Source organism: Suillus clintonianus (assembly GCF_016758775.1).
Source record: "Suillus clintonianus strain FC179 chromosome Unknown DEU56scaffold_2, whole genome shotgun sequence".
Classification (NCBI taxonomy): domain Eukaryota; kingdom Fungi; phylum Basidiomycota; class Agaricomycetes; order Boletales; family Suillaceae; genus Suillus; species Suillus clintonianus.
Genome location: NW_024539226.1, coordinates 410107 through 434279, shown reverse-complemented (window position 1 = coordinate 434279; position 24173 = coordinate 410107). Strand labels below are relative to the sequence as shown.

The 24173-nt window shown below is 49.7% G+C and overlaps 12 protein-coding genes and 1 non-coding gene across 13 annotated transcripts; 6 read left to right on the top strand and 7 right to left on the bottom strand.

Moving 5' to 3' along the window:
- The first annotated feature begins 87 nt into the window (after positions 1–87).
- On the top strand, positions 88–1934 carry DEU56DRAFT_224120 (uncharacterized protein). Its single transcript, XM_041345150.1, has 3 exons — positions 88–398; positions 450–542; positions 595–1934. Exons 1-3 carry the CDS (start codon positions 152–154, stop codon positions 1536–1538), a joined length of 1284 nt encoding a protein of 427 aa, XP_041215169.1. The 5' UTR covers positions 88–151; the 3' UTR covers positions 1539–1934.
- Positions 1935–2132: 198 nt separating this feature from the next.
- Positions 2133–4467, top strand: DEU56DRAFT_723644 (Mechanosensitive ion channel-domain-containing protein; the record flags this gene model as incomplete). Its single annotated transcript, XM_041347782.1, has 9 exons — positions 2133–2660; positions 2714–2845; positions 2902–3151; positions 3239–3484; positions 3535–3569; positions 3617–3733; positions 3782–3967; positions 4024–4086; positions 4138–4467. The coding sequence occupies 9 exons, from the start codon at positions 2133–2135 to the stop codon at positions 4465–4467; spliced, it is 1887 nt and encodes a 628-aa protein (XP_041215168.1).
- Positions 4468–5051: 584 nt separating this feature from the next.
- Positions 5052–7102, bottom strand: DEU56DRAFT_867682 (FolC bifunctional protein; the record flags this gene model as incomplete). Its single annotated transcript, XM_041355438.1, has 11 exons — positions 5052–5305; positions 5355–5560; positions 5612–5807; positions 5883–5948; positions 6005–6053; positions 6110–6187; positions 6238–6402; positions 6450–6523; positions 6580–6720; positions 6773–6887; positions 6941–7102. The coding sequence occupies 11 exons, from the start codon at positions 7100–7102 to the stop codon at positions 5052–5054; spliced, it is 1506 nt and encodes a 501-aa protein (XP_041215167.1).
- A 234-nt stretch (positions 7103–7336) lies between these two features.
- On the top strand, positions 7337–8408 carry DEU56DRAFT_765963 (uncharacterized protein). Its single transcript, XM_041351059.1, has 4 exons — positions 7337–7539; positions 7590–7717; positions 7780–8044; positions 8097–8408. Exons 1-4 carry the CDS (start codon positions 7361–7363, stop codon positions 8323–8325), a joined length of 801 nt encoding a protein of 266 aa, XP_041215166.1. The 5' UTR covers positions 7337–7360; the 3' UTR covers positions 8326–8408.
- A 728-nt stretch (positions 8409–9136) lies between these two features.
- DEU56DRAFT_t16 lies at positions 9137–9217 on the top strand. Its single transcript has one exon. It is a non-coding gene; the product is annotated as a tRNA-His (tRNA).
- Positions 9218–9237: 20 nt separating this feature from the next.
- On the bottom strand, positions 9238–10946 carry DEU56DRAFT_765962 (Pex12 amino terminal region-domain-containing protein). Its single transcript, XM_041351058.1, has 5 exons — positions 10709–10946; positions 10511–10661; positions 10243–10459; positions 10069–10186; positions 9238–10020 (listed from the first exon to the last, which is right to left on the bottom strand). Exons 1-5 carry the CDS (start codon positions 10904–10906, stop codon positions 9370–9372), a joined length of 1335 nt encoding a protein of 444 aa, XP_041215165.1. The 5' UTR covers positions 10907–10946; the 3' UTR covers positions 9238–9369.
- Positions 10947–10997: 51 nt separating this feature from the next.
- DEU56DRAFT_936845 (tRNA synthetases class II core domain (F)-domain-containing protein) lies at positions 10998–13438 on the top strand (the record flags this gene model as incomplete). Its single annotated transcript, XM_041358822.1, has 10 exons — positions 10998–11163; positions 11235–11449; positions 11503–11621; positions 11671–11763; positions 11820–11948; positions 12063–12178; positions 12238–12630; positions 12738–12814; positions 12926–13086; positions 13187–13438. The coding sequence occupies 10 exons, from the start codon at positions 10998–11000 to the stop codon at positions 13269–13271; spliced, it is 1554 nt and encodes a 517-aa protein (XP_041215164.1). The 3' UTR covers positions 13272–13438.
- DEU56DRAFT_723493 (DUF1212-domain-containing protein) lies at positions 13415–15240 on the bottom strand (the record flags this gene model as incomplete). Its single annotated transcript, XM_041347775.1, has 5 exons — positions 13415–13579; positions 13635–14275; positions 14322–14446; positions 14498–15002; positions 15051–15240. The coding sequence occupies 5 exons, from the start codon at positions 15238–15240 to the stop codon at positions 13415–13417; spliced, it is 1626 nt and encodes a 541-aa protein (XP_041215163.1).
- A 1113-nt stretch (positions 15241–16353) lies between these two features.
- On the bottom strand, positions 16354–17917 carry DEU56DRAFT_846279 (acyl-CoA N-acyltransferase). Its single transcript, XM_041355135.1, has 2 exons — positions 16467–17917; positions 16354–16410 (listed from the first exon to the last, which is right to left on the bottom strand). Exon 1 carries the CDS (start codon positions 17450–17452, stop codon positions 16820–16822), a length of 633 nt encoding a protein of 210 aa, XP_041215162.1. The 5' UTR covers positions 17453–17917; the 3' UTR covers positions 16354–16410; positions 16467–16819.
- Positions 17918–18107: 190 nt separating this feature from the next.
- DEU56DRAFT_765943 (uncharacterized protein) lies at positions 18108–19145 on the bottom strand. The gene is made up of 4 exons (XM_041351057.1): positions 18756–19145; positions 18510–18697; positions 18345–18463; positions 18108–18227 (listed from the first exon to the last, which is right to left on the bottom strand). The coding sequence occupies exons 1-4, from the start codon at positions 19080–19082 to the stop codon at positions 18175–18177; spliced, it is 687 nt and encodes a 228-aa protein (XP_041215161.1). The 5' UTR covers positions 19083–19145; the 3' UTR covers positions 18108–18174.
- Positions 19146–19293: 148 nt separating this feature from the next.
- On the top strand, positions 19294–21591 carry DEU56DRAFT_906357 (uncharacterized protein; the record flags this gene model as incomplete). Its single annotated transcript, XM_041356813.1, has 9 exons — positions 19294–19351; positions 19400–19455; positions 19512–19565; positions 19621–19649; positions 19699–19834; positions 19885–20393; positions 20453–20858; positions 20919–21297; positions 21350–21591. The coding sequence occupies 9 exons, from the start codon at positions 19294–19296 to the stop codon at positions 21589–21591; spliced, it is 1869 nt and encodes a 622-aa protein (XP_041215160.1).
- Positions 21592–21808: 217 nt separating this feature from the next.
- DEU56DRAFT_876083 (uncharacterized protein) lies at positions 21809–23281 on the bottom strand (the record flags this gene model as incomplete). Its single annotated transcript, XM_041356013.1, has 2 exons — positions 22796–23281; positions 21809–22746 (listed from the first exon to the last, which is right to left on the bottom strand). Exons 1-2 carry the CDS (start codon positions 23271–23273, stop codon positions 21809–21811), a joined length of 1416 nt encoding a protein of 471 aa, XP_041215159.1. The 5' UTR covers positions 23274–23281.
- Position 23282: 1 nt separating this feature from the next.
- On the bottom strand, positions 23283–24105 carry DEU56DRAFT_765938 (uncharacterized protein). The gene has a single exon (XM_041351056.1). It carries the CDS (start codon positions 24025–24027, stop codon positions 23347–23349), a length of 681 nt encoding a protein of 226 aa, XP_041215158.1. The 5' UTR covers positions 24028–24105; the 3' UTR covers positions 23283–23346.
- Positions 24106–24173: the final 68 nt, after the last annotated feature.

Here is a 24173-nt window from a genome sequence, read left to right as displayed (position 1 = left end):
ACGTTTTAAGGAAGTAAATAATTAAGAACCAAATAGACCCAAATAACGCGTCCCAAGCGCTGGCAGGTTGCGTCCTGTTGCATCATACCGATTTTACTTCGTCCTTGATTGCAGAATTGTACGAAACATTACATGTGATTCAATCATCACCATGCCAGAAACTCTCAAACGCAGGTTAATATACGATGACGACCTCGTGGAAGACTCCGAACCCGAAAGGGAGGAAAAAAGGCAAAAGTTGAGGGAGCAGAAAAGGAAAAAGAAATATTTGCGCCTGGACCCGTCACGGGCTGATCAACTAGACCAAGATGTTAATGAGCTAACCATTACGGAACTCAATCCCCCTGGTCCATCAGCTGCTGTAGGCGGTCAGAGCCAGATCAACAAGCCCGTCGGCGGTGAGCCTCTTTTGACCGTGTCTCAAATCCTTGGTGCTCATATCCTCTCAGCTTCCAGTCCACTGACAGAGCTGGATTTCTACCGACAATTAGAAACTACGGACCATGTTGCGATTGATTCACTTCGACCTTTGCTTGCTCCTGGTGAGGCCCACATATATCAACCATTTAACCTTTGATTTCTAAAGAGGTCTAGGCATCGCTCCTGACAGATGTAAACATCGAGCCAATGCACCCGATACCGCTAATGGGCCCCATAACGCGCAGAAAATGTCGGGCATGAACCGCACTTCTACATATCCCACCCCGCCTCCTATTGCGACCCTGGAAGTGCCATTGTCTAGCGACTCTGAGAGTGAATCCCACCTGAAACTGTCTCGCTTTGCTTTCCGAGCACCTTCCTCTAAGCCTAAGATCACCGACCTCGGAGGTTTGTCGCGCTCGGGTAGTGTTGTCGCAACAGAACAAATTCCCGGATCGACCTCTGCTGCGAAAGCCAGGCTAAAGCGCCCCAATGTTCAACGCTTCTCCAACGACTTCTCAGATAAACAACTTGCATCTCTCACCAACTGCGTTAGCTGCAATCTGAAGTGGACCTCTACAAAGACTGCGAGCCAAAAAGTGATCCATATCCAAAACTGCGCAAAAAAGAAGTTCATTTCCGATGAGACAGTTCGGACACTTATACGCAAAGAGATTCAATCGTCCTCCGACCAGAACGCTTCTGGCCACCAGAAAACTACGGAAGGAGGCCAAAAGCCGGCCACTTTCCTGGAAACGGTTGTCAATGAGGTGTCCCGAACGAAGAAAGGCAGACGCCCTGTGGTTCTGGGAACCGTCAAGTCTCTCCCTGAAACTCGCGGTAGTATACTAGGAAGGGCGCGGGCTGTCCTGGATACTTCTTTGCAGCACGGGGACTCCGTCGTAGGCGCTCAGGTGTCGGGATGGGCCCAGGGAAGCAGAAGCGACGTCCCCTGCACTCAAGCTTTTGGAACCAGCATGCTTGCTCGTCGAGCAGACTCGTATCCTCGTGCACAGTCGGGACCACCACAGACCCAGGCTTTCGGTGAAAGCGCCCTCGGCTGTTTGCAATCTAACTTGGGCGTCATTGCGCGACATGCTCAAACTTCTGGTCTTTGAGATTAGCGCGGTGGATCAGGGGAACGCCCCGCTTCTAGCGATCTATCAGGTCGAGTTCACCCAAAATGATTCTTTCCAAAGCAGTTTCCATTTCCAACCCAACATTGAATTCCGCCAATCATTCGTGATCGTCAATATCCAGCACACTCGTATCGCACTGCGCAGTTATAATCAACCTAATGGTTCTTCACTGTAATCTCCGACTCTCATCAAACTCCCGCTTACTTGACAACAAGCCGAGCCAATTTAGGAACTGATCCAACTTTCAAGTTGGCTCGTGATGTCGTGTCTTTCTTGCCCTTTCATTAATTTCCGTGGCGCTATTTTGTAGCATAACAATTCTGACTATAATGTTCTACTATGACCTTCATCCTGTTCTTCATAACTCGTGCATCCTCGCCTTGTCCTCGCCCCCGATAAATGACGGGAGTCTTACGTAACAAGGTAACGAGGTTTAACAATTTAACCATAGTGTTGTGGAGTTGTGCTCTCCAATGTTGGCAAGGCCATTGGACCAATAAGGTATCAACCTGTTTTTTGTCCCACCACCTAGTTAGTTTCTTTCGGTTCGCTGCTTGCGTTAGATGAATGATAATGCCTGGACGTCGCTCTCCTGAAGATGACATCACCCTCCTCGATACTTCCAAGTCCAAGGAGTATGACTACGCCCGGGATGAAAAGGGGGATCAGTCCGAGACACTGGACCAAACCCATATAGAAGAAGATGGCGATTCCGATACGACCTCGACGAACTCTTCGGATGAATTTGACTGGGACGAAGAAGAAGTCGCTAGTCCACCGGAGAATTCGGGAACTGGCAAAAGGGCGAGGAGAGGCAGAGCCCTTTGGCTTGGCTTCATGAAGCTCGCAAGGCCAGTCAGGACACTATTAATCGGCATTCTTGGTGCTGCATTCTTCATAATTCCGTTGCTGGTAGTGGAGTTGAGGTTCAAGGACAAGCAAAGTGTCCGGCTGCAAGTCCGTGTTTGGTCCCTTTGGTTGTCGGTCATATGGGCAGCCTCCTGCGCAACATACTTGGTTGTGGATGCCATCCCGCGTACTGTGATCTACGTTATTTTCTTATTTGGTGGCCAAGTAGAGCGTTTGAAAACGCAGATCGAAGTATGTGCTGCTCGGATTTCTCTTGAGCAGTCTGACTAAATTCATCGCTGTAGTTGACACTTGCTGTCTCGGCATGGCTAAAGCTCGCACTTGATATTTCGTGGGCCTGGATAGCGCTATCTGCAATCACGGCCTTCTACCAACCTCCTGGCGCGTACTGGGTGATCATCAACCGTGTGATGCAGGTAAATTGCTCCTCTCATTCCCTATCACCATGGCTACATATCGTTGCTTTCAACAGGCTCTCTTCTCTGCAGGTATCATCCTGTTTGTAGAAAAATTGTTCCTAAGATTTGTCGCCATCAACTTCCACGAAGATGCACTCGCGGATCGTCTCGCGGAGAACCGGATGGGACTGAGAGCACTGGACCACCTATCAAATGCGCAGCCCGCTCCAGTCAAGAAAAGTACATACGTCAAGAAAGGGCACAAAAATGCATTGAGCTCCTTTGGGAACGCATTCGACCTTTCTTCCCCGTTTCACGGCAAGGGTCACCGTCAACATGAAACAGATGGACCAGCCAGCGGGCAGGCCAGTGCAGCTGCTACACCTGTTGTCGAGAAAAGCGAGGACGAAGCACATCATCGATCGGATAAAAAGCGCCATACGAGTCGCGCTCAGACGAAAAGACGACGCAAGAGGTACATGGCAACTGTCGTTGTTGACCAGCTGACTGGCGCTATTGGGCAAGTTGCGCTTAAGAATTCCAATTTCAACCGGGGTGGCGATTTTCATGCCCTGGATTCTGCGCGGAAGCTCGCAAGGAAACTCTTTGATGCTCTCAGTGTAACCAGCCCTGGACGCTCTCATCTTGTCGTCGAAGGTTTGTTAAGTTGATGTTAAAGAAGATGGTCTAACATTGTTTCTTGATAGATTTCTACCCTTATTTCCGTTCGACTGCTGAAGCGGTGGGTCACTTCATCTTATGAGTTCATCAATCTCACAGTTTCAGTAGCATGCAGCTTTTGCTATTTTTGACAAAGACGGCAATGGTGACATTAGCAAGCGAGAAATGCGGGAAGCCGTACAGAGGATTTATCGAGAGCGTAAGGCCCTGACTGCCAGCCTGAAAGTGAGTCCATCACTGAATTTAAGAAATACTGCTCACGACTTCGCGTAGGACGTTGGTTCAGCCGTGGCGAAGCTGGATGCTGTCCTTGTCTCCATTGCATTGCTCGGTATTCTCTTCACATGTCTCCTCATTTTCAATAGGACCAACACGCTAGCCTCACTTGTTCCTCTTGCGACAATTATCCTCGGATTCTCGTTTATCTTCGGACACTCTGCACAGACATTGTTTGAGTCAGTAAGTCAGCGTGATTTGCTCATCTACCGTCCACGTCAAGCTCACTTCTTGAACAGATGATTTTTATATTTTCTACTCATGTCTTTGATGTCGGCGATTTGGTCATGATTGACGACCAGGTGTGTTCTTTCCGTGACCAGCTTGCGTGAAACTAATAGCTATTCCGTCAGTACCTGATTGTCAAAGAATTTGGTCTATTTTCTACCACTTTCCGTCGGGTTGACGGCCAAGAAATCATCGCACCTAACTCCCTGCTATCTAGCACGAAGCTCGTCCATAATTTGCGGCGGTCAAACAGCATGTGGGAGAGCACGACGCTGATGATAGCGTACAACACACCTCTCGAGCTTGTCGAGCAGCTCAAGGCACGCATTCAAGCCTACATCGCAGCAAATAACAGGGAATGGAGTGGGTCTTCAGTGAATATCGACAAAATGGAGTTCCAGAATGCGATCCATCTGACGGTAGCTGTTGAACGTAAGTCTCTGTATCTACCATGACCGTGGGGTCTGATCCCTGCTTCAGATCGCCCCAACTGGCAGGATTGGGGAGGACGCTGGACGCGGAGAACTGCGTTCATGAAACATCTCAAGAGCATTCTGGAGGATCTAGATGTCAAGTATACCATGCCCATACAGCCTGTGCTGTTGCCCAATTCTCCACGCCCGACGAGCGGGTTCCGCAGTGTGGGTGTGGAGGTGAACAGCCGTGGTGGCGAAGAGAATCTTACTGCTTGGAAGTAAGACGGGGGCTTGTGATTCTCTTGTGAAGTTGCTTTGTGTTGTGGCAGACCTTTGTTATAACTCCCGCGCAGCATCACACGGATCTTTTGTAGCATAGCGGACTGGAACAGTTTACAGATCTAACTAGAATCCTGTTGAAGGGTGGTAATATAGCTACATAGTGTTAGTTAGATATAAACAAATCAGCGCTGCTGTGAGGTGTAGCGGTGTTGAGCCCAAAGGCCGGCGTGTTGAAAGCCGGAAATCGACAGATTCGAATAACCAATACTCGAGATGGAACTATGCTAGGTTGGATAGCTATAGGAGGGCCAGTGTGAGTGATGGTGAAATCACAAATATTATCATGCTTTCGGGCTCAAGGCTCTTTCTGCCAAGCCTGCGACCTCGATGACGCCACCTACAAGGTGTAAGCTGCCCGTGACGAGCACGCTAACGTTAAACGTTTTACGTGCTTCTTCTACAGCGTCCTCAATGGACGGTAGAACGTGCACCGTACCAGAATAAGCTGGGACAAGCTTGTTCCAGGCTGATTCAATCTCTCTCTGAGTCTTGAGATTGAGGTTGTCAGTTGTATCCATTGCCGCGGAGGTGAGGTCTGCCGGATGCGCATATAAGCTTGCATGTGAGATGATGACAATACTTACCGCCTTTGAAGTTGCCGCTGGCATAGGTCACATTACTGCAAAAAATGACCTTGGCGAAAAATTCTTCCTTCTTCTCCGTACTGCCATATGTTGTCAGTCGTTCCTCTATCTTTTGCAAGATGGTTGTCAGGAAATCATCTCCTGAACGTCCACTGGTGCAATTGAAGATAAGCACTCGGGGTGGGTGCACGTCAGAGACGGGGGAACTAAAACCCAATATGTTTGTGGACCGAAACCAATGTAGATAGAAAACTTACACAGGAAGCCCGACTGCTGGACTTACAAACCATTCCAGACAGCACGCAAGGCTCTCTTTCGTGTGTGCCCCATCAAGGAACCACTTCGTGCCCTCAAGCTTCGGATCGAGTACCGTCTGACAACGACCAGGCCAGTGAGTATTTTTGAGGCCGTCCAGAAAAGACGTAGGAAGGGATTGCAATGGCTCAATCGCCGCTCCGCTCTGTGTTGCGCCAGCAGCATCACTGGTGTTGGGATCTGACACGGGAGAGTATGACTGATCTGTGATACTGAGGAACGTGTGCACCAATTGTACCGCAAGAGCGGCATTCGATCTCTGGTGAGCACCTGCAAGGCCTGTGACATCAGATTAATTGCGCGGTAGGAGAACGGCGAGACAACAAAAAACATGCCTAATTGGATGGTGGAAGGGAGGGTGTCAACAATTATGAATTGAGATGCCTACAGTGCAAACATGCATGAGCTGTAGGGGTGAGATTTAAGAGAAGACGAATTACCCTCTGCTCTATTGCACAATCACGAAGCTCAGACATGCCTTCCTCAGGTTGTTCAACAGTCAAAGCTGGCACCCCTTCCTAGTCTGTCTGTCAGATAATTATGATATAGATCCGAAAGAGAAACACGCCTTGTATATTCCGCCCTTCTGATTTGCAATCTGACTGAGCTTTTCCCCAAGAAGCCTTGTGTGGTCATACCCGAGGGCGGTAACGCCTGTGACAATTGGCTTGGGGACAACATTCGTACTGTCGGAACGTCCACCAATGCCTACCTCGAGAATTGCCGCATCAACCTGATGTATCAAGTTAGCCACATAAACGGTCAGTATTGCTGGCGCACCTTGAGTTGGTTGAAAGTGTAAAAGGCCATGAGCGTCATGAAGCGAAAGTAGTTTGGCATCAAGGGGGTGGTATCTGTTTCGCACTGAAAGAGACCTTGTCTAGTACGGACGACTATTGCCGCAAGAGACGAACACCAAATACCTTCGTATTTTTCTGGAGCAAATTCCACACCTCGAAAAAGTAACGAGTAAATTCCTCCTCTGAAAGCGGCTCGCCATTAATGCGAATACGCTCGCGGACAGCGACCAGATGGGGGGAGGTATACAGGCCTGTGTTACTTGTCAAGGGACGCTCTGGTGGAGCTGGGAAAGTTAGGCACACCAGTTTTCCAGCCTGGCCTAGCTGCCCTCAATATTGAATCCGTGAATGCACTTGTAGACCCCTTCCCTTTTGTTCCCGTGATATGAATGACATTTAGATCGTTTAACTGAGATGGCTGTAGTGGTACTTCTTCCATAAACGAGATGATAACATTGGAAAATGACATACTTCAAGGCCCACCCTGCGAATGTAATCAATCATTTCAGGGATAGCATTAGGATTGAGCTTCGCTCCTGCAGCTCGCACAGCCTCCAGGATAGCAGCGTTAGTTTGAAGGCTGTTTAGTGCGTCTATGGCATCCCTGTAAGTTGGAGTGGATGGGGTGGACATCCTGCGTCCGTGAAAAGGAGAAAGCTTTAGTCTCTTGGTATGCACAGCAATAGATAGGAAAGTGAAACGATAAGAGATTAGCATCAGCAAGCGACGGACATGAAGATTATAAGATAGCACAGCACGTCTTGACCCGGAATAATGTGGGTAAGCCAGCAGATTTTTGACGCGTTACTCAGAAATCACATGACCAGGCGACAGACGCGTGATTAAAATAGAACAAAACCTCCTGAAACACGAACCATACCACTAACTACGATGGACAAGTTTGTAACTGTAATCAAGCCTGCGCGCTCCTCTCTATGTACAAACTCATCGCGATTTACTCCATACCCTACTTCAAAACCGAAAACTAACAAGAATTTCCCTGATGCAGATGTAATCTCGAAGTCAAACTACCCAGAGGCTGTGGCAAAAGATAAGGCGCGCTTGCGCCAGTGCGTATCTTTCAAATTGTATCCAGGAATTTTTACTGAACGTGTGGCAGACTCCTGGGCCCTCTCAAACAAGACGGTGCCTCTAAACCCTCTGCTTGTAAAATTACGAAGCACTTGCTGAACACCCTTGCGGACGAGTCAAACCCAATTACTCATTCTAATATATATGAACGTTCAGGTGCGTTATCCCCCTCCTTTGTTATTGCATTTCGCATTCCCGTTTTTAATATCTCAGTACAGATCACGTTGTTTCGGCTGCATCAGGCCACCAGCGCTCCGACAGGCGTGGTGGCGGGCATCGCCGAGGGTACCTTGACGAGCGCTCTATGAAGCTAGAGGTCCAGAAGCACGAAAATGCACGCGACTTACACCCAGTGAAAAGAGACGAAACAGAAGGGAAAAGAGGTGTGCTAAGTGGTGTGCGCGTCTATATCGGTGGCTACCTTGCAGGAACAACCGACATAGAGATGAAGCGGATAGTTGCTGGCGCTGGTGGGATCACCTTGTAAGCCCTATCTCTCTTGCAAAACTTTTAATCTCACACCAATTTACCACAGGCTTTCCCCTAGCGGCGCAACGCATATTCTCACGTCGCAACAACTCTCAGGTTCAAAAACTCACAAACACCTCGTGTCAAAGCGCAATCCTGCACATGTGGTGCGACCTGAGTGGGTATTCGAGAGTGTGAGGGCGGGCCGCAGATTGCGAGAGTGGGAATTTACGGCCACTAAGCCCGAGAGCACTATGGATTTGGCAAAGATGTTCGGGAAAAAGAAAGAGCTGTAAGTGGGAATGTTTTGGAGGCTGGTCCTCGTTGCAAGACATCTACGGACCGCTGCTTCCAGTGTTCTCGAGAATGTATCGATACCAATAATTTATCGTTATTTTATTCCAAATGCTCGAAATCTAACGCCACTTCAAAGTACAGACATTTCTTTTTTGTATGGTGCAGTTCACTTATGTGCCGCTACTTTGGGGCAACCGCCAAATTGAAGGGCGACCCAACCCAACCCTAACCCTAGTCCAAATAGAAGTGTACTTGAGTTACTGTTCAATTTTGGTTCAAAACTCAAGTCTTGTTGGAATAGATGGGTGAATGTACAGATTAAATTCAAGTATCTAGAACATGGAGTTGTCACAGAGGCTGAACTGGCTAGCTAACAATTTTCTCGAGTGTATAGGAAGCTGACAGAGTGTGCACTTCAAGGGGTGACTGGACTGAAGACACGAAAATTTGCTCGAAAGCTCGTATATTTAGGATTCAGTACTTATTGCATTAATGTAGCATAAACATGATGGGATTTGGGACTTTTTGACTTGTTTTGCCCCAATTTTGCAGGTATCTTAGGCTCACCGCCAATTCGAGCCATGGCTGAAATTTTATCTCACTCAGATTTCATCCAATGAACAATCGCTCTTGAGAATTTATTCCTATCATCAATCTAAGCATTTTTACAAGACAGAAAGTTCCTGGGACTTTTTCTCACGACACTAGAAATTTTGCACAAAAGTAGCGGTGCATAAGTGAACTGCACCATAGGCGCAACCTAGACGCAAGAAGTCAGGTCATGAATTCAACTTAGCTGTCTGGACTTCGGTCCTTGTCGATTAGTGGTTAAATCATCGCATTGTGGAAACATAATCTGCGAAGCCGGAAGTTCGAATCCTCCCTGGGACATACCACGGACAATTTTTTTTCCCGGTGCATACTTCAAGCGACCACCTGGGTGATGGATCTAAGAAATGGCTTTCGGTTTTGCCAAGATGTGCTCAAACCTTAAATATATGTAAGATGAGCATGCCATGGTATTGTAGCATTGCAGCGAGGCCTCAAGCCTCACTCCCCGTAAAAGTATAGCTCCCCAAGCTGCCTGTCCCACTCCCGAACTCGCTGCTGAATTCGAATTCACTCCCCTCATCCCCCTGACTGCTTCCTGCATCACTCCTCTCTCTCTCTCCCTCACCCACGCCCTCGCTTTCGGCCCCACTCAACACGGAACTTCGCCTTAGATTTCCGTGTTCACCCTCCAATCTGTATCTGTCCGCACTCCTCACTTCCTCCGCGCATCGCAGACACGTCCAACCGCATGAACCATCATCTGCGGCGCGGAGCATGCGCTCAGCTAGACAAGCATAACAATAAATATGTCCACAAGAAGCAAGATACGGTGTTGTTATCGGATATGGAGGTTCTCCGTCTTCCTCAATATTATTCTCACCAGCATCATTGTTTGATGATGCAGGGAATGCCGGAGTGTACGATGCCAACGCGCCAGCAGCATCACTAAGATTCACGTTCAGGGCAGCGTTCTCAGCACAGATTGCGCACTGGTCTGGCGGGAGGGCATAATACTTTCCACGTTTCGGTGTGCGTATTTTTTGTGAACGGGAGGGAGCAGGGAGAATAGACGAAAGGGCTGATGTGAGCCTTCGTGCCACGGAGCGAGAATTGACGAGCGGGAGGAGGAAGAGAAGGAATTCCTATAGCGGGATGAGTCTGCAATGAAGGCAAATAGAGGAACGGCGTACTGTAAATGCGTGCCAGACCATCTGGCGATTCATAAACTCGTAACTAACATCGCGTTTGAGAAGAGCTTGTGAAGGCTCAAGCCTCATTGCCAGGAGTCTATCGACAATTGTCCTGTATCTGCAACATACTGTGTTAACAGTTCGTCAGCAATGGCATACACTGCGGAAACGTACCTCCCATTCCATAGAAATGCGACGAAGTTGAGCAGACTGAGTGCACCATGTGCGGATTCGAGACTCGTCAAGGCACTCCAAGCGCGGCGACGGGTATCAGAGGCAGGAGCATCTGGCCATGCACGCGAGAGCGCATATGCATTGAGTCGGTTGCGGAAGTAGGGAACGAGGATAGTGAGTGCACCATGCATTATTAGTAATCGTCGTGGGGGCCTGGCTGCGGCATAACATGAAGACGTCGAGAATTGCGAGATATATATTCACTCACAGCTTGAACCCAAGCTGGAACTTGGCACGGAATACCGCAGGCCCTGCAGCATTGCGCCATAGCTTGCACCAGAACTCCACACAGAGAAGCGATAAAGCACGAGCTGGACGAGCAATGCAAGTTCAGGCTCAAGCCGAGCTTTCATGGATGCCTGTTCCTTTCATCAGCAAACGACATATTGCCACGCAGAAAGCGTACGTTGACGGTCGCAAGAGCCTTCGACACCGGTTCTGTAAGTATGTGAACAAGTTCAGCATCGAGGAGCTCAGCGTCTAGCTGTCCGACACGAATAATGCGAGGGTTCGGTCTAGGAAATTCTGGGGACGCAAGAGCATCTTGTATAGAGTGGAGGCGGGGCTGGGCAGCGTCCCATGCTTGCTGCCATACACTGCTCATCGAAGCGGGGATACAAAGTCGGCGTAGGCACGTGATTACATATTCATTTGACTCGATAGATTTGATCTAACAGCTAACGCGAACATCGACGATGGCAGAACAGCTGCAGCAGTTAATCCTGGACTCTCTTGATGCCCAGTCCACTTTACCAGATACCCGTGCATTAAAAATCCCTGGCCAATCCAGCCTAGCGTCCGGCCATGATGCACAGATCACAATCCTTGGTGCTCTGAACTCGCTACTCAGCCGGGAGGCTAGTCTGCTTTCATTTTTCTCATGATCTCATATTGAATGAACGTGCAGATGATAACGTACGAAACACATGAAGTTTCATCACATGTGCTTACACCCGAGGGCGTCCAGATCGTGCGTGAGGGCTCGCACGAAGCTCGCGTCTGGGCTGCCCTCCCTGAACGTGGTAGTGCCCCTCTCGGCGCGCAGGATCTCAAGAAAGCAGTGGGAGATGAGGCTGCAAAAGTCGGACAGGGACGCGCGTTTAAGAGTGGTTGGATTGTGAAGGAGGGGAATGGTTTCGTCAAGGCGGTGCGTAATTCGTGCTGACATTTTCCTTGACTGTGCGATTGATATGCTGGTAGGTGTCTAATATTACAGATACGACACAGATTGAGCTGCGCGAGGTAGAGTCGTCGGGAACACTCGTGGCAGGTGAAAAGGCACTCGCTGAACTGCGAAAACGCAAGTTGATCATACAAAGGTTCCTCATATTCCTCCAACGTAAATCATTTAGCCTGATGATAACAAAGAAAGGGCCAGTGGTTCACCGTGCATAAGGGCACCAATTTCAGTACTTCGATTGCAAAACCAGAGACTGATTTGACCGTTGATATGCTCACTTCGTGGGTTTCGTGTTCTAATGCAGCGGTGTTAAAGCTTATATTTCTCTAACCCCTAGCGGCTCTTGGAAAAATTCCACCTTCAAAAAATATAACTTTGACGCAGACGGGGTACCCACGTCCGGCGGCGCTCTTCACCCTATCCTTAAAGTCCGCGAGGAGATCCGTAGCATTTTCTTAGAAATGGGGTGCGTAATTATTTTATAGTGCAATGATGCTGTGGTATCACAGATTTTTTATTCTTCTTTTTTTATTTTGCACAATATATTCTGAGATACTTGATGCTGATCACGGATGCGCAGTTTTGAAGAAATGCCTACGGGAACTTTCGTCGAGTCTGGATTCTGGTGCTTCGATGCCCTTTTTGTTCCCCAGCTGCATCCTGCACGCGAACTCCAAGATACCTTCTATCTCTCTGGTATGTGCTTGCTGCTCTTACCTCACCAACTTATTAAAAATCTTATTCTTGCCTTATAGATCCCTCGACGTCCCTCCCTCCACCATCCGCTTACTATGACCGCGTCGCACGTGTGCATGAGCACGGCGGATACGGAAGTGTCGGTTATCGCACGCCCTGGTCGCATGAGGAGTCGCATAAGCTCCTCTTGCGCACGCACACAACTGCCTCGTCCGCTGCAATGCTGTACAAGCTCGCAGCCAAGTGTCGAGGCGAAGATATCGACGGCGACCTTTCTGCAAAATCGCAATCTGGAGCTGCAAATCCGAGTGATGATGGGTTCAGACCAGCAAAACTCTTCAGCATTGACCGCGTGTTCCGTAATGAGACAATGGATGCTACTCATCTTGCGGAATTCCACCAAGTTGAGGGTGTTGTAGCAGATCGGAACCTAACACTTGCGGATTTGATTGGTGGGTTACAAGCCTTTTCTGCGTTGGATGCCCGTCATATTCCCCGTCTATCGTATTTTCCTTCGATCTATCTTGTCACTATCGCTAATAACTCTTCGTATGCATAGGTTTCATGCGGACTTTCTTCAGGAAGATGGGAATGAAGAATCTGAGGTTCAAACCTGCCTATAATCCGTACACAGAGGTGCGCCTTCATGTCGTCCACCCAGATTCTCTACGCACATTGTCATCTCCGCATTCAAGCCTCCAGTATTGAGAATAATCCCGGTACTGACTTGGAACTTGTCAACTCTAGCCTTCTCTTGAGATCTTCGCCTGGCACCCCCTCCTGGAAAAATGGGTCGAGATCGGAAACAGTGGCATGTTCCGCCCTGAAATGCTTGCACCCATGGGCTTCCCACCTGATGTGCGTGTACACGGGTGGGGAATTGGGCTCGAACGACCAACTATGATTCGGTGAGTATTTTTCTCTCTCTTCCCTGTATCATTCCACACCACACTCCTGCTTTATGCACTTGTGCATTTATTGGACATGAAACTGAAGCTCTTGATATAGGTATGGTGTTAACAACATCAGGACGCTTGTCGGACACAAGACGTCCATCGAGAATGTGGAGAACTCGCCAGCTGTCATGTTCTAGATGCGTCAGGGGGGTGTATGTTGATTAAGAAGGATACCGAAGATGTATCACCATAATTTTAAGAGAGCGCGCGCAGAGTGCCACGCAAAACAAAATGTACTACAGCAATGAGCAGTATCGTAAGGTCCTACTGAGACGAGAGCTCAGAACGAGAAAACTGCAGCATTCTTCCTCGACCCGAACATGTACACGAGCGCTTGGGACATGAACAACCCGACCGTGATACCGATCGTGACGGCTATCATTGCACTTCCAATGTCCACACCGCTTCCATCTGCCGTTATCCCTCCCGCCTGCGACAGACCGGACTATAAAATTGACCATAATTGAGCTTCAACAAACCCAGCAAAAAGGAGCACTTACTGGCACAAGGAACAGCACACCCGTGACCATACTCGTAAACGCCGTTCCACCCATCTTCCTCGAATAGACATTCCCCAGCAAACCCACAGTGAAAGCCCCGATAGCGCTCACGATATCGCTCCGATTAAAGATATAGTGGTTCGCGACTTTGTTGCTTGCATAACTCGCGCACGAGATGACCACCATCACTGGAAGTTGCCTGCTCCGCCATGGTTGCAGATTTGCGAGGGACGATAGAATACTGAACAGCGGGACGATGAGGAACTGTGTCCAGAAGGGAAAGGGCTGGAGGTACCAGCCGAAGTGTTTAGGGCGATAACATCCGTCGATGATGTCTGTCTGCATCACATTCGTGTTGTTCGTGAAGGTGAAGGTGCCATAGACGGGCCCTAATCCTGAGGAGAGCGATGAGTTGCCACTCGTGGAGTTGTCCGCCGCGAATGTGCCGACGATGGTAGCGCTCGTAGAGATGTCAGCGGCGAGCGTGGTGAGGTGGTGCCGTGCGGTTGGATCGAAGAGGAGGTATAGGTCCGACCCGATCTGCAGACCGAACCCCAGGAAGAGGGTATAGATGAGGGCGTATACCATCTTGACGCTACCGCAGACGATGTTTTTAGAGGCCAACTCCAAGGAACTACTTACTGGGAAAAGGTCGGCGGGAGAAACAACTCAAGAAGAGGCACTTACGGATCAAATAACCTGGAAGAATGCCGATAATCGCAGAAGAGGAAACGGCCGTGTAACAAAAGATCTGGCTTCTGATACTACTGAGTCCTCGTGCTGTGAAGGATACCAGCATCGCCGTTGTAATCCTAATAGAAAGTGAGCATCACGACGAAAATGTCAATGTCAAGAGATCTTACTCAAAGACGTTCGCATACATGGCGCTCTTCGCGGCAACCTTGAGTTGCAGGAAGCACAATACAAAGGCGCCAGCGCCGGCGATCCCCATATCGATGAATGAGCCCCCGAAAGCCAGCGGACAGATCAACAGCGATAACAAGAAACTCAAGATGCACCTGAACCACCACGGGTACAACGGCTTCGCTGACAACAGGTCGTCAAGTTGCTCCGTCGCCTTGCGCGCGCTGACTTCGTCGTGTACCACAGCGCGATAGATGATATGAACCTTGTGCAGGCTACCCAATGAAAGACCCCCACCGGACTTGATGAAGTGGGTTTCCGACGTCATCGTGTCGTTATCGCCGAAGGAACAGATGATAACGCTCGGTAGATGAATGAACTCGGCGTCGACCTCGAGGATGCGTGCCGCTGCAAGGAGCTGGGACTCGATGCGGTGAGATGGCGCACCGAATGTCATCAGCGCTTTTGCGAGCTTGAGCAGGAAGTTGTGACGGTGAATAATGGCTAGAATATCGTATTGAGCTCCAGTTCCAGATAGAAAGGAAGACATACAAGTCACGTTGAACTCGATCTTGATCTTCTGTTTCTCCTTTCTACGCCTGCGATAGTCCATCTGCCGCAGTGCCGTTCGCTTCTCGTCATCATAGTCGTCAAGACACTTCTTCCTGACACCAGTAATAGTAGGATCATCCGGGTCCAGCAACTGCGAATTCTGGGAATTATCCGAGTTCTGTCTTCGCATGGGTCCGCCGCCCATTTCTTCATCATAGTCATCGTCGAGATTAGAAAAACGACGGCGTTGGAATGGAACGTTCTCGCCCTCAGCATCGACTCCGTACAGATCGATGAGGTTAGAGAACAGGCCACGTCTTCTTCCGTCCCTGTCGTTCACGTCGCAATAGTCAATGTCGTCCTCATCGGCACCATCCGCGTCCTCCTCCTCGTCATCCAGCTTGACGTCATCATACGCCTCGTCATCCTTATCCTTTCCGTTCGCGGTCTGTGCCTCGATATCCGTCAAAGTCCCCTCACTGTCCCGAAAGTCGACATGCCGCCCATCATAGTCCCCGATATATGCGTTTCGCGGTGGAGGGATGTCATAGGGGTGCTGATAAGACGACAGTGAGTATCTATGATCCTCACCATCCGTACGCAACGCAGACTCTGGATCGTGAGCGTATCCAGAAAATCTTTGGTGAGGGGCGACTGCAGTCTCGTAAGCTGGGAGCGTCGGGCGCCTGCTTCGCGACGCTCGGTGATGGGTCTGAGCTGAGAATGGGTCGGTGAAATCCGGAATTGATGCACCAGGCACCCCGGACGGAGGAACTGTGGGTTCTGGGATCTGAGGCTCAGGGAAAGTATGTTCAACGAAGCGCGGACTCGAGTTGAATGAAGAGGAGTTGGGAATACGTGAACTGCGACGACCAGCGCTGATAGAGGAACGCGCTTGCTGCTGTTCAAAAGAAGGATTTAGTGACTGCCTTTGTACTTGACGTCGCTGGAGCACATTTGTGGAGGACAGTGGTGGATAACGGCCAGATTCCTCATCAAGATACGGGTTATATGACATGCTATCGTTAAACTTGCTCGAAGACGACGAAAGTCTAGCTTTCGAGGCAAGAACTGCAAGAAAGCTGATAGCGTCACTGAGGGGGAAGACGAAGGGATACGGTTCGGCGCGGAGGGAAATGTGGATGGGTGATATAGACTTGTCTGAAACATGGGATGGGAGGCGGTATCTGGGTTATTTCAGTTTAGACCAGTAGTCACGAGTCATCAAGACTGGAGAAATTACAGTCTTGTCCAGCCAGATTTTAAATTGAGCCGAACGCAAAATTGAACTGAACAAACTTACGGTACGGACGATACAAGTGGTTGGGTGTGCACAGTGAATTTCGTGCGCAATTCGCACCTGCAGACAAAACCTCTCGTCAGATGAATGAGCAACGAGCACGGACAGGTACTCACGTCTCTCGAATAACTACACGAAGCACAGGGACTCATCACGATCAAATCCGTGACTTACGATAGGCACTGTGAGCATCGAGAACAGGTATGGAACTGGCTGACACGTAAAGTGAGTCCTGGTGTCAGTAGTATGCTCACTGGACACAATGAACATAATATTTGCACTAGTGAGCACATAGTGCTAGGCTGTTTCTTCGATCAATCAACGACGGGACGCAATCAGCGCCAGCACTTTGAACTCCTGGCATCCAGCTCACCGCATCTGGTCCAGCTGCCAGTGTTTCACAATTGGAATGTTTGACGAGGAGTGCCCCAGCATCATCAAGAACCCGTTCTTTATTCGCAATTGCAACTTAAACAGCGTACTCCTCCCATTGTTGCACCGTGATACCCATGATGCCCTCCTGCGCTCCATCCACCTTCTTGAAACCCAATCGCCCATAAAACGCCGCCGCCTCCTTATTCTTCGGATCCATGCCCAACCAAACACTCTTTATCCCATTTTCTTTCAAATTCGCCATCGCCCGTCCAATCAATTTCCGCCCCCATCCCTGCCGCTGATAGCTCGGCAGGATGTCGATGTGCAGGTGCGCAGGTGCGAATGCCATCTGTGCATCACTTGCTCTGGGAATTGTCATGATCGTGTTGATATAGATCCTATCCGCAGCTGTGAGCGCTGCGTCAGGATTTTGTAGCAGGGGCCCGTAACGCGCTTTGAGTAAGGGCCACCAGTCCGCGTCTGCACTCTCCTCGAATTTGCGCGTATCGAATGCGCCGAGAGTGTACCCCACGACTTCTCCATCGTCCTCAAGCACGAAGCCCCAGGTTGATTCAAGGTGCACGTAGGGAAGGGAGTAAATCAGGCCTGGGAGTGCTGGATGGGAGTGTAAGTCCTTGGATGATGTGCCCGCGTTGGCGGTGAGCAAGCAAATGTTGGAGAGGGCAGGCTGGTCACCCTTGGTGGCGGGTCGGATTATGGGGCCCATGGTGGACGAGCAGAACGAAGGGACGTGACCTGAGTGCCCGTAATCACAAGGTATATCGTGTGATAGCCTGAGTGCCTTAGCACATGGAGCATAACAATATTATCCGAGATTGCGCCAGATCGTGCTCCTGAAGAGTAAATCGACATTTGACATTCCAGGCTGAAAAACAATGTGACATGTCTTGTAGTAGAATCTTTTGAATCGGAGTCTACACCAAAGACCTTATGACGATGTCACTTCTCATTTTGGAAATGTGTAGGGTTAGGGTTAGGAGGGTGGAAGAGCAAAAAGTAAGGCCTGCCCAGCCAGAGTGGCCGTGGCAGGACTGGAAAATATTGAGACGGTGCATGTGCCGGAGCACACACAAACCGTAGTTACCCTCTGTATGGACATGGTCGCCGTGCTATGAAGGGTCCCCACAGCCCACAAACCCAGGGATATGAAGGAGCTTATGCCATCAAGGTAAGTATGAGGTTTTCAGTCCAAAATCACCTCGTTTATATACATTTACTTCAGAGTGCACGGACCATCCATGTCCATAATAGGCACCAGGCCTGCCTCGTCTATATGTTCATTTTTCATATCGCTTGCGGGCGAGCACCGTCAAAGAGACCACTTTTTCCTTATAACCGTGCCATTGGAAACTCGGTCTATGGTCACCAATCTGGGAGTGATAGTGCTTGCATTTTGATCTTGTACCTAGTATAACAATTTATATCGTGCTACTTCCCTCCTTTATCCCCGCTAGGAGAGTCATCGGCAGGCCCAGAAATCACTGGGCGAACAATGCAGTCAGTACGCACTCCGCGACAAAGGAAAATATGATTGAGTTGATAGTGCAGTGCTTCACACCGCGAGAAAGAAAAACACGAAAGAAAATAACAAAACTCACGCAGTGCCCCAAGAACAACAACCATGTATATCCAATACTTTTGCACGAAACTTTTTTCAGGAATAGGCACTACTGGCTCGCCTTCAGGCGTGAGCGGAGGTGGGATTCGCAGCTCAGGTCTACAAACAGATCAGACAAGTTTTAAGAATACAATGAAACACATACAGAGGTGCCATCCGTGGCGATTTGAGCACTACACTCGTGTTAGTATGTGCTGGGTAGCTCCCCGTGCTAGTTGCAGGGCATATTCCGTCTCGAGGTACAGGCGACACGGCATAATCGATTGCATACGGTTCTCCCTTCGCAGAGAAATGTATGACTATATTTGCATCTGTGGAGGAAGGAAGTAGACACTGTATGAGAGGCCTTTCAGTCCTTCCAACTTATGAACCAATGTAAAACACGACCCACCGCCTTGGTACTTGACACTGACCCTTCCAGTTCTGGAAGCTCGATCGCGACGTGGTACATTGCGCCCTGCATATTAGGATTCACCGCTTCTGCGAATTCGGCAAGGTCGTCCCGTAATGACTCTGCCAGTGATATTGAGGCATGTGAACCAGTGGGTGAAATGGATTCAAAGGATGGGACGGTGACAATTCCGAGCTCAGCCCACGGTGTCACAGGAAGGTCGGGGTGCACAACACGGTGCATTAAACGCAACTCAGTGGGTTCATGGACTTGGGAAGTAGCCAGGGAGAATAGGGATAGGAGCGCGAAGGATATTGAAGTATGCATATTGGGAGTCGATGTATATGGAACACGCGAAGTTCGAACAAAGTATTATTGATGTTAGTGGTAGGACCCCGGCATAACATGGAGTATCCAGGGGTCTCCCACTTGACTCGATATGATTGATTTCTTCAAGTCTGCGGTGATCTACCAATTGCAATCTTGAAGTCCAGCTACCTGCTGCTGGCTTCATATCTTCCATTTACTTTAACCCACAATGCCCACCATCTCAGTAGACAAAGCCGAGCTTTTTGAGCGTCTCGGACATCAGTATAGTACGTCCTCCTCCAACTGTGTTTTCTATACGTCTGATCACATCGCAGCCACGGAGGAATTCGATCGTTTGTGTTTTGACTATGGACTGGAATTAGATGAAGACGTACGCCCTTTCTTAATTTTTATACCGTCAGAATGATTTGCTGAATGAATAAACAGACGACCGAGGAGGTAGAAGCCGCGATCAAGAAAGGACTCCCTGCAGAACGTCCTGTAAGTCCTGCTCTCATGTAAAACCACTAAAACGCATGCTCATAGTTTACTATAGCAATTAAAAATTGAAGTACCCGCAAACAGGTGTGCTGCTAGTCGGCGCAACCGCAATGCACATCTGACTAGCACGCAGATACGATCTGGTCTGTCTAGAAGGTATCTCGCGCGCCTTACGCACTTTTCTAGGAAAACAAGATCCGCCACAGTATAGACTCGCCTATCCCCCAGGCGGTGAAAAAGATCTCATCACCGTAACCGTCTCCCCAGAGGTACGCTCACCCCTCGCATTGTCCGCACTCACCAACATCACTACCTCCAGACCCAACGCATCCGCCCCTTCTTCGCATGTGCAGTACTGCGCAATATTAAATTCACGCCCATAAACTACGCATCCTTCATAGACCTCCAAGATAAATTGCATCAGAACATCGGCCGTAGGCGAAGCCTCGTCGCCATCGGAACACACGACCTCGACACCCTCACTCCTCCTTTCCGATATGAAGCCCGTGCACCCACTAACATCGCTTTCGCGCCTCTCGGTCGGGAAACCGTTAACACTGCTGCAGAGCTCATGCAGATCTACGAATCGGACAAACACCTCTCCCGGTACTTGCCCATCATCCGAGATTCTGATGTCTACCCCATCATTTATGATGCAGAGGACCACGTGCTGAGTATGCCTCCCATCATTAACTCGGAGCATAGTAAGATCACTCTGGAGACTAAAAATGTGTTTATCGATACGACTGCTACGGATGACACGAAGTTGCAGATCGTGATTAATATGGTGGCAGGTATGTTTTCGGAATATTGTGCTGAACCGTTCACGTACGTCGTTTTGTTTTGTACTTGTGGTTTGACTCGTGGAGCTGAGGATTTGTTGTTAGGATCGAGCCTTGCAAGATCGTCTTTCCTGACGGCTCGACGCGCATTTCTCCTGACATCGCTCCCCGTATCATGACTGCGCGCGCATCATATATCAACTCCTGCACATCTCTTTCCCTAACGCCCTCAACCATCCAGTCTCTCCTAAGCCGCATGACCCTCTCCCCTACCCTCTCACCCAATGACCCCGACGCTTTAATCGTCTCACTTCCATGCACGCGCCCTGACATCTTCCATGAGGTCGACATAATGGAAGATGCAGCAGTCGCGTACGGGTTCAACAACCTTCCAGATATCTTCCCCCAGACCAGCACAGTCGCACAGCCATTACCAATCAGCAGGCTCACAGACGTCATCCGGAGGGAATGGGCGATGGCAGGATGGGTCGAAGCATTGCCTTTCATTCTTGTACGTCCCTTCTCCCCCTCCCCCTCAGCGCATTATAAACACCTAACACAAATCCAACAGTGCTCACTCGAAGAAAACTTCACCTTCATGAACCGTCCCGACCCCGGTTCCCTAGCAGTAAAAATCGCTAACCCTAAAACCCTCGAATTCCAAGTCGTCCGGACATCCCTCCTCCCAGGGCTTCTCAAAACCATCCGCGAGAACCGATCGCATGCGCTGCCCATCCGCGTCTTTGAGCTTAGCGACGTCGTGTTCAAAGACACCTCTCGGGAGAGACAAGCGCGGAATGAGAGACGTGCGGGTGCGGTGTGGTGTGCGAGGAGCGCTGGGTTTGAGGTTGTGCATGGGTTATTGGATAGGGCTATGAAGATGTTGGAGGTTCCGAGGGTTGGGAAAGGGGATGGGAAAGATGTGGGGTATTATATCAAGGAGGGAGATGGTATGTATTCTAGCTCGCTTTGCGTTCTGAACTGATGTTGATGATGATTTAGACCCTGCATACTTCCCTGGACGCGCAGCGACTATTTACTACCGCCCCCCACCCCCAAAGACATCAAAAACAGGCCAGCTGGCCGACGAGCTCAAGAGCACGCTACACATCTCCAATCAAGACCGAGATATCGTGATCGGCACACTGGGTGTGCTACACCCCACCGTGCTTGAAAAGTTCGAGATCACGTACCCTTGTTCAGCGTTAGAGTTCAACATGGAAGTGTTTCTGAAGCGGTCATAACTCAGGGGACGACGACTGGAGGTAAATTGCGTAGAAGGATGTAGGATGTACTTTGAATGAAATCTAATCTCGAGAAAGACACCAAGAAAAAGATTTGCAATAAATACGACGTATGCACGATTTCACCATTATCACTTGTTCCTGGAAAAATAGATAGCAGGTCTGTCAATAGAAAGCATAATACACGATACATCCGTTCCTCGAAAACACGCAGACTTTACAAGAGGCCTGCAGCGCGCAAGTCCTCACACAGCCTACGCTCACGCTCGATTGCTTCCCTGATCCGCCGTGCACGGTCTGGATCCGTTGGGGCGAGCGATTGCATCTCCAATGCTGTATCTCTTCCAACCACATCATCATCAACGTGGGAGGGCACACGTTCCAGGCCATCCGTACCCGAACGTGCAGGAACGCGGAACACTCCGAGGCGCTCAAAGAGCGATTGTCTCCTCGTTTCCTCGTCTGCTGCTGGCTGTGACGTGGTGGTAGAAGAAGAAGAAGAAGAAATAATGCCACGTTCCCAGCGTTTGACGCGCCAGAAACCGAAAGCGCTGGTGAGAAGGAGGAACCAACCGGCTGTCATGAGGAAGAAGGAAAGCCATTCAGTGGCTGCTGTGCTTGTCAGGAAGCCGTTTCCTTCCGTTCCTTCTCCAGAGTTGGCCCAGGAAGTTACGTCGTTAGTAGAAGCTAGTGTTGTGTTATTGAGGCGGTCGAGGTTGGCGTTCAACCACTCGTCGGCATCCTGTGTGCTTGTGAATGCGGGCCAGGCGTCGGCTGGGTCTGAGCCTGGAGCTGTGCCGTTGACATCGTCTAATCGCGCGCGGAGGCCGAAGCCCCATTGGATTAAAGTGACGCCGAGGCCGGCCCTGCTGCCATAACGAGCGGCGTGGGTGGTGTGCATGACCCATGTGAGAACAAAACCGACGAATTGGAAGGTGGTGCTGATGAGGGCGTTCCAGAGGAAGGAGAAAAGGGTGCCTGTGGAAAGGCCGTCTACGACGACACTGCCTTGGGATAGATTGAGGGATGCATTAATGGAAGAAGGAAGGAATATGGAGTGGGTGTGGTAGGGAGGGGCAGCGTCAGCTTGAGCTGCTGCATAAGTGGGTGGAGCGGTATTGGATGATTCTTCGGGAACAAGGTAAACATTGTCCCCTGGGATGGAGTCAGTGCAGTCTTTGATGAAATATTGATTGATGGTTACCTTCTTCAATTCGTACACCCTGCGATGGTTTGGCAGCTACGTTGCTGAACACGCCATCGTTTCTGGTGCCTCCGCCTACGACTCGACTAGAAGCCGCATCTCCAGTCAAACCCCATCGATTGACATAATGTGAGGGTAACACTGTAGCTGCGGTTCGCTTCCACCATGGCCCTGTTGGGGGTGGGGGTAAAGAATCTACAGTAAAGACAGGTATTATGCCATTAGAATTGCCGAATTCATTGGGTACAGCATGAGAAGAAGGCTGTGGGGGAGAACCAGGAGGAGGTTGGTCGTAGTCACATATCGGAGACTCGAAATTGTAAGTTGAAGGAGAGGAGACAGTCAAAGGATTAGAAAAAGTCAATGGACTCGATTCGTCTACATCGTCGTCGTCATCTTGGTCGTCGAAAGCAGCTTCTAGTTCTGCTGAATCTGGGTCTGTGCGTGGATTAGGGAGTGGTGCATAACGATTAGACATGGTATACGACAAAGAGACGAAGAGTTACATGTTCATCAATAATAAATAAATATCACCATCTATTATGTAACCACTAAGCACCTATAAAGAAACTACTTTGACCGTAAGCCGGCCCGTTGGCTGCCGGAGACATCAGATACCCTTGACCAGGTGAACCAGTACCGCTCGCATTTCGAACCATTCTAGTAACTCGCTCACAGCTCTCCATCCTAGCTTGCATCATCCTCTCAAACATCTCTAGGATCTCCACTCCAGGTTCCCTTCCACTGGCCCCAAGTACAGGTTGCCCACCACTAAGATGCGTTTGGTTGCTGTGCGCAAACGCCGGTAACATCGGTAGCGGTACACGTTGTTTCACGATTCCACCTCTCGGCATTCCTCTAGTCGTTGCAATTCCCTCCAGTTTCAACCCAAACGCCTTCTTTCTCTTCGACCACTTGCTTGGTTCTGATGTTTCTTCAGCAGAGTCTGGCTCCTCCTTCTCCATCTCTTCTTCATCATCTGTCGCTGCTGCTGCTGCGGTAGCGTCTCGTTCTTGCAGTGACATCTCTAGTTGGGCACGTGTGCGATAGACCCACATCCGTTCCTGATGATAGAACGCCACTAAATTCTCGAGGAGGGTAATCGTCGATTCGACAGGATGTAACCCGACGCGTGGTGGTGAGGAGGGTGGTGTGGGTAGTAGTGTGTTCATAGCCATAGCTGCTTGTTGTTGGGCGTAAGCCTGCTGCTCGACGTATCCTGATGAGAGCATCGTGTCGTATAGGATGTTTATCCAGATGATAGGAAACGAGTCGGCAAGGGAAAAAAGTTGTCTGAAAGTGCTCTAGTTATAAACTCGCATGATCTGGGCTGGCCCCGGCCTAGACTTTCTTAATTCGGCCCGTAGCCAATCAGATT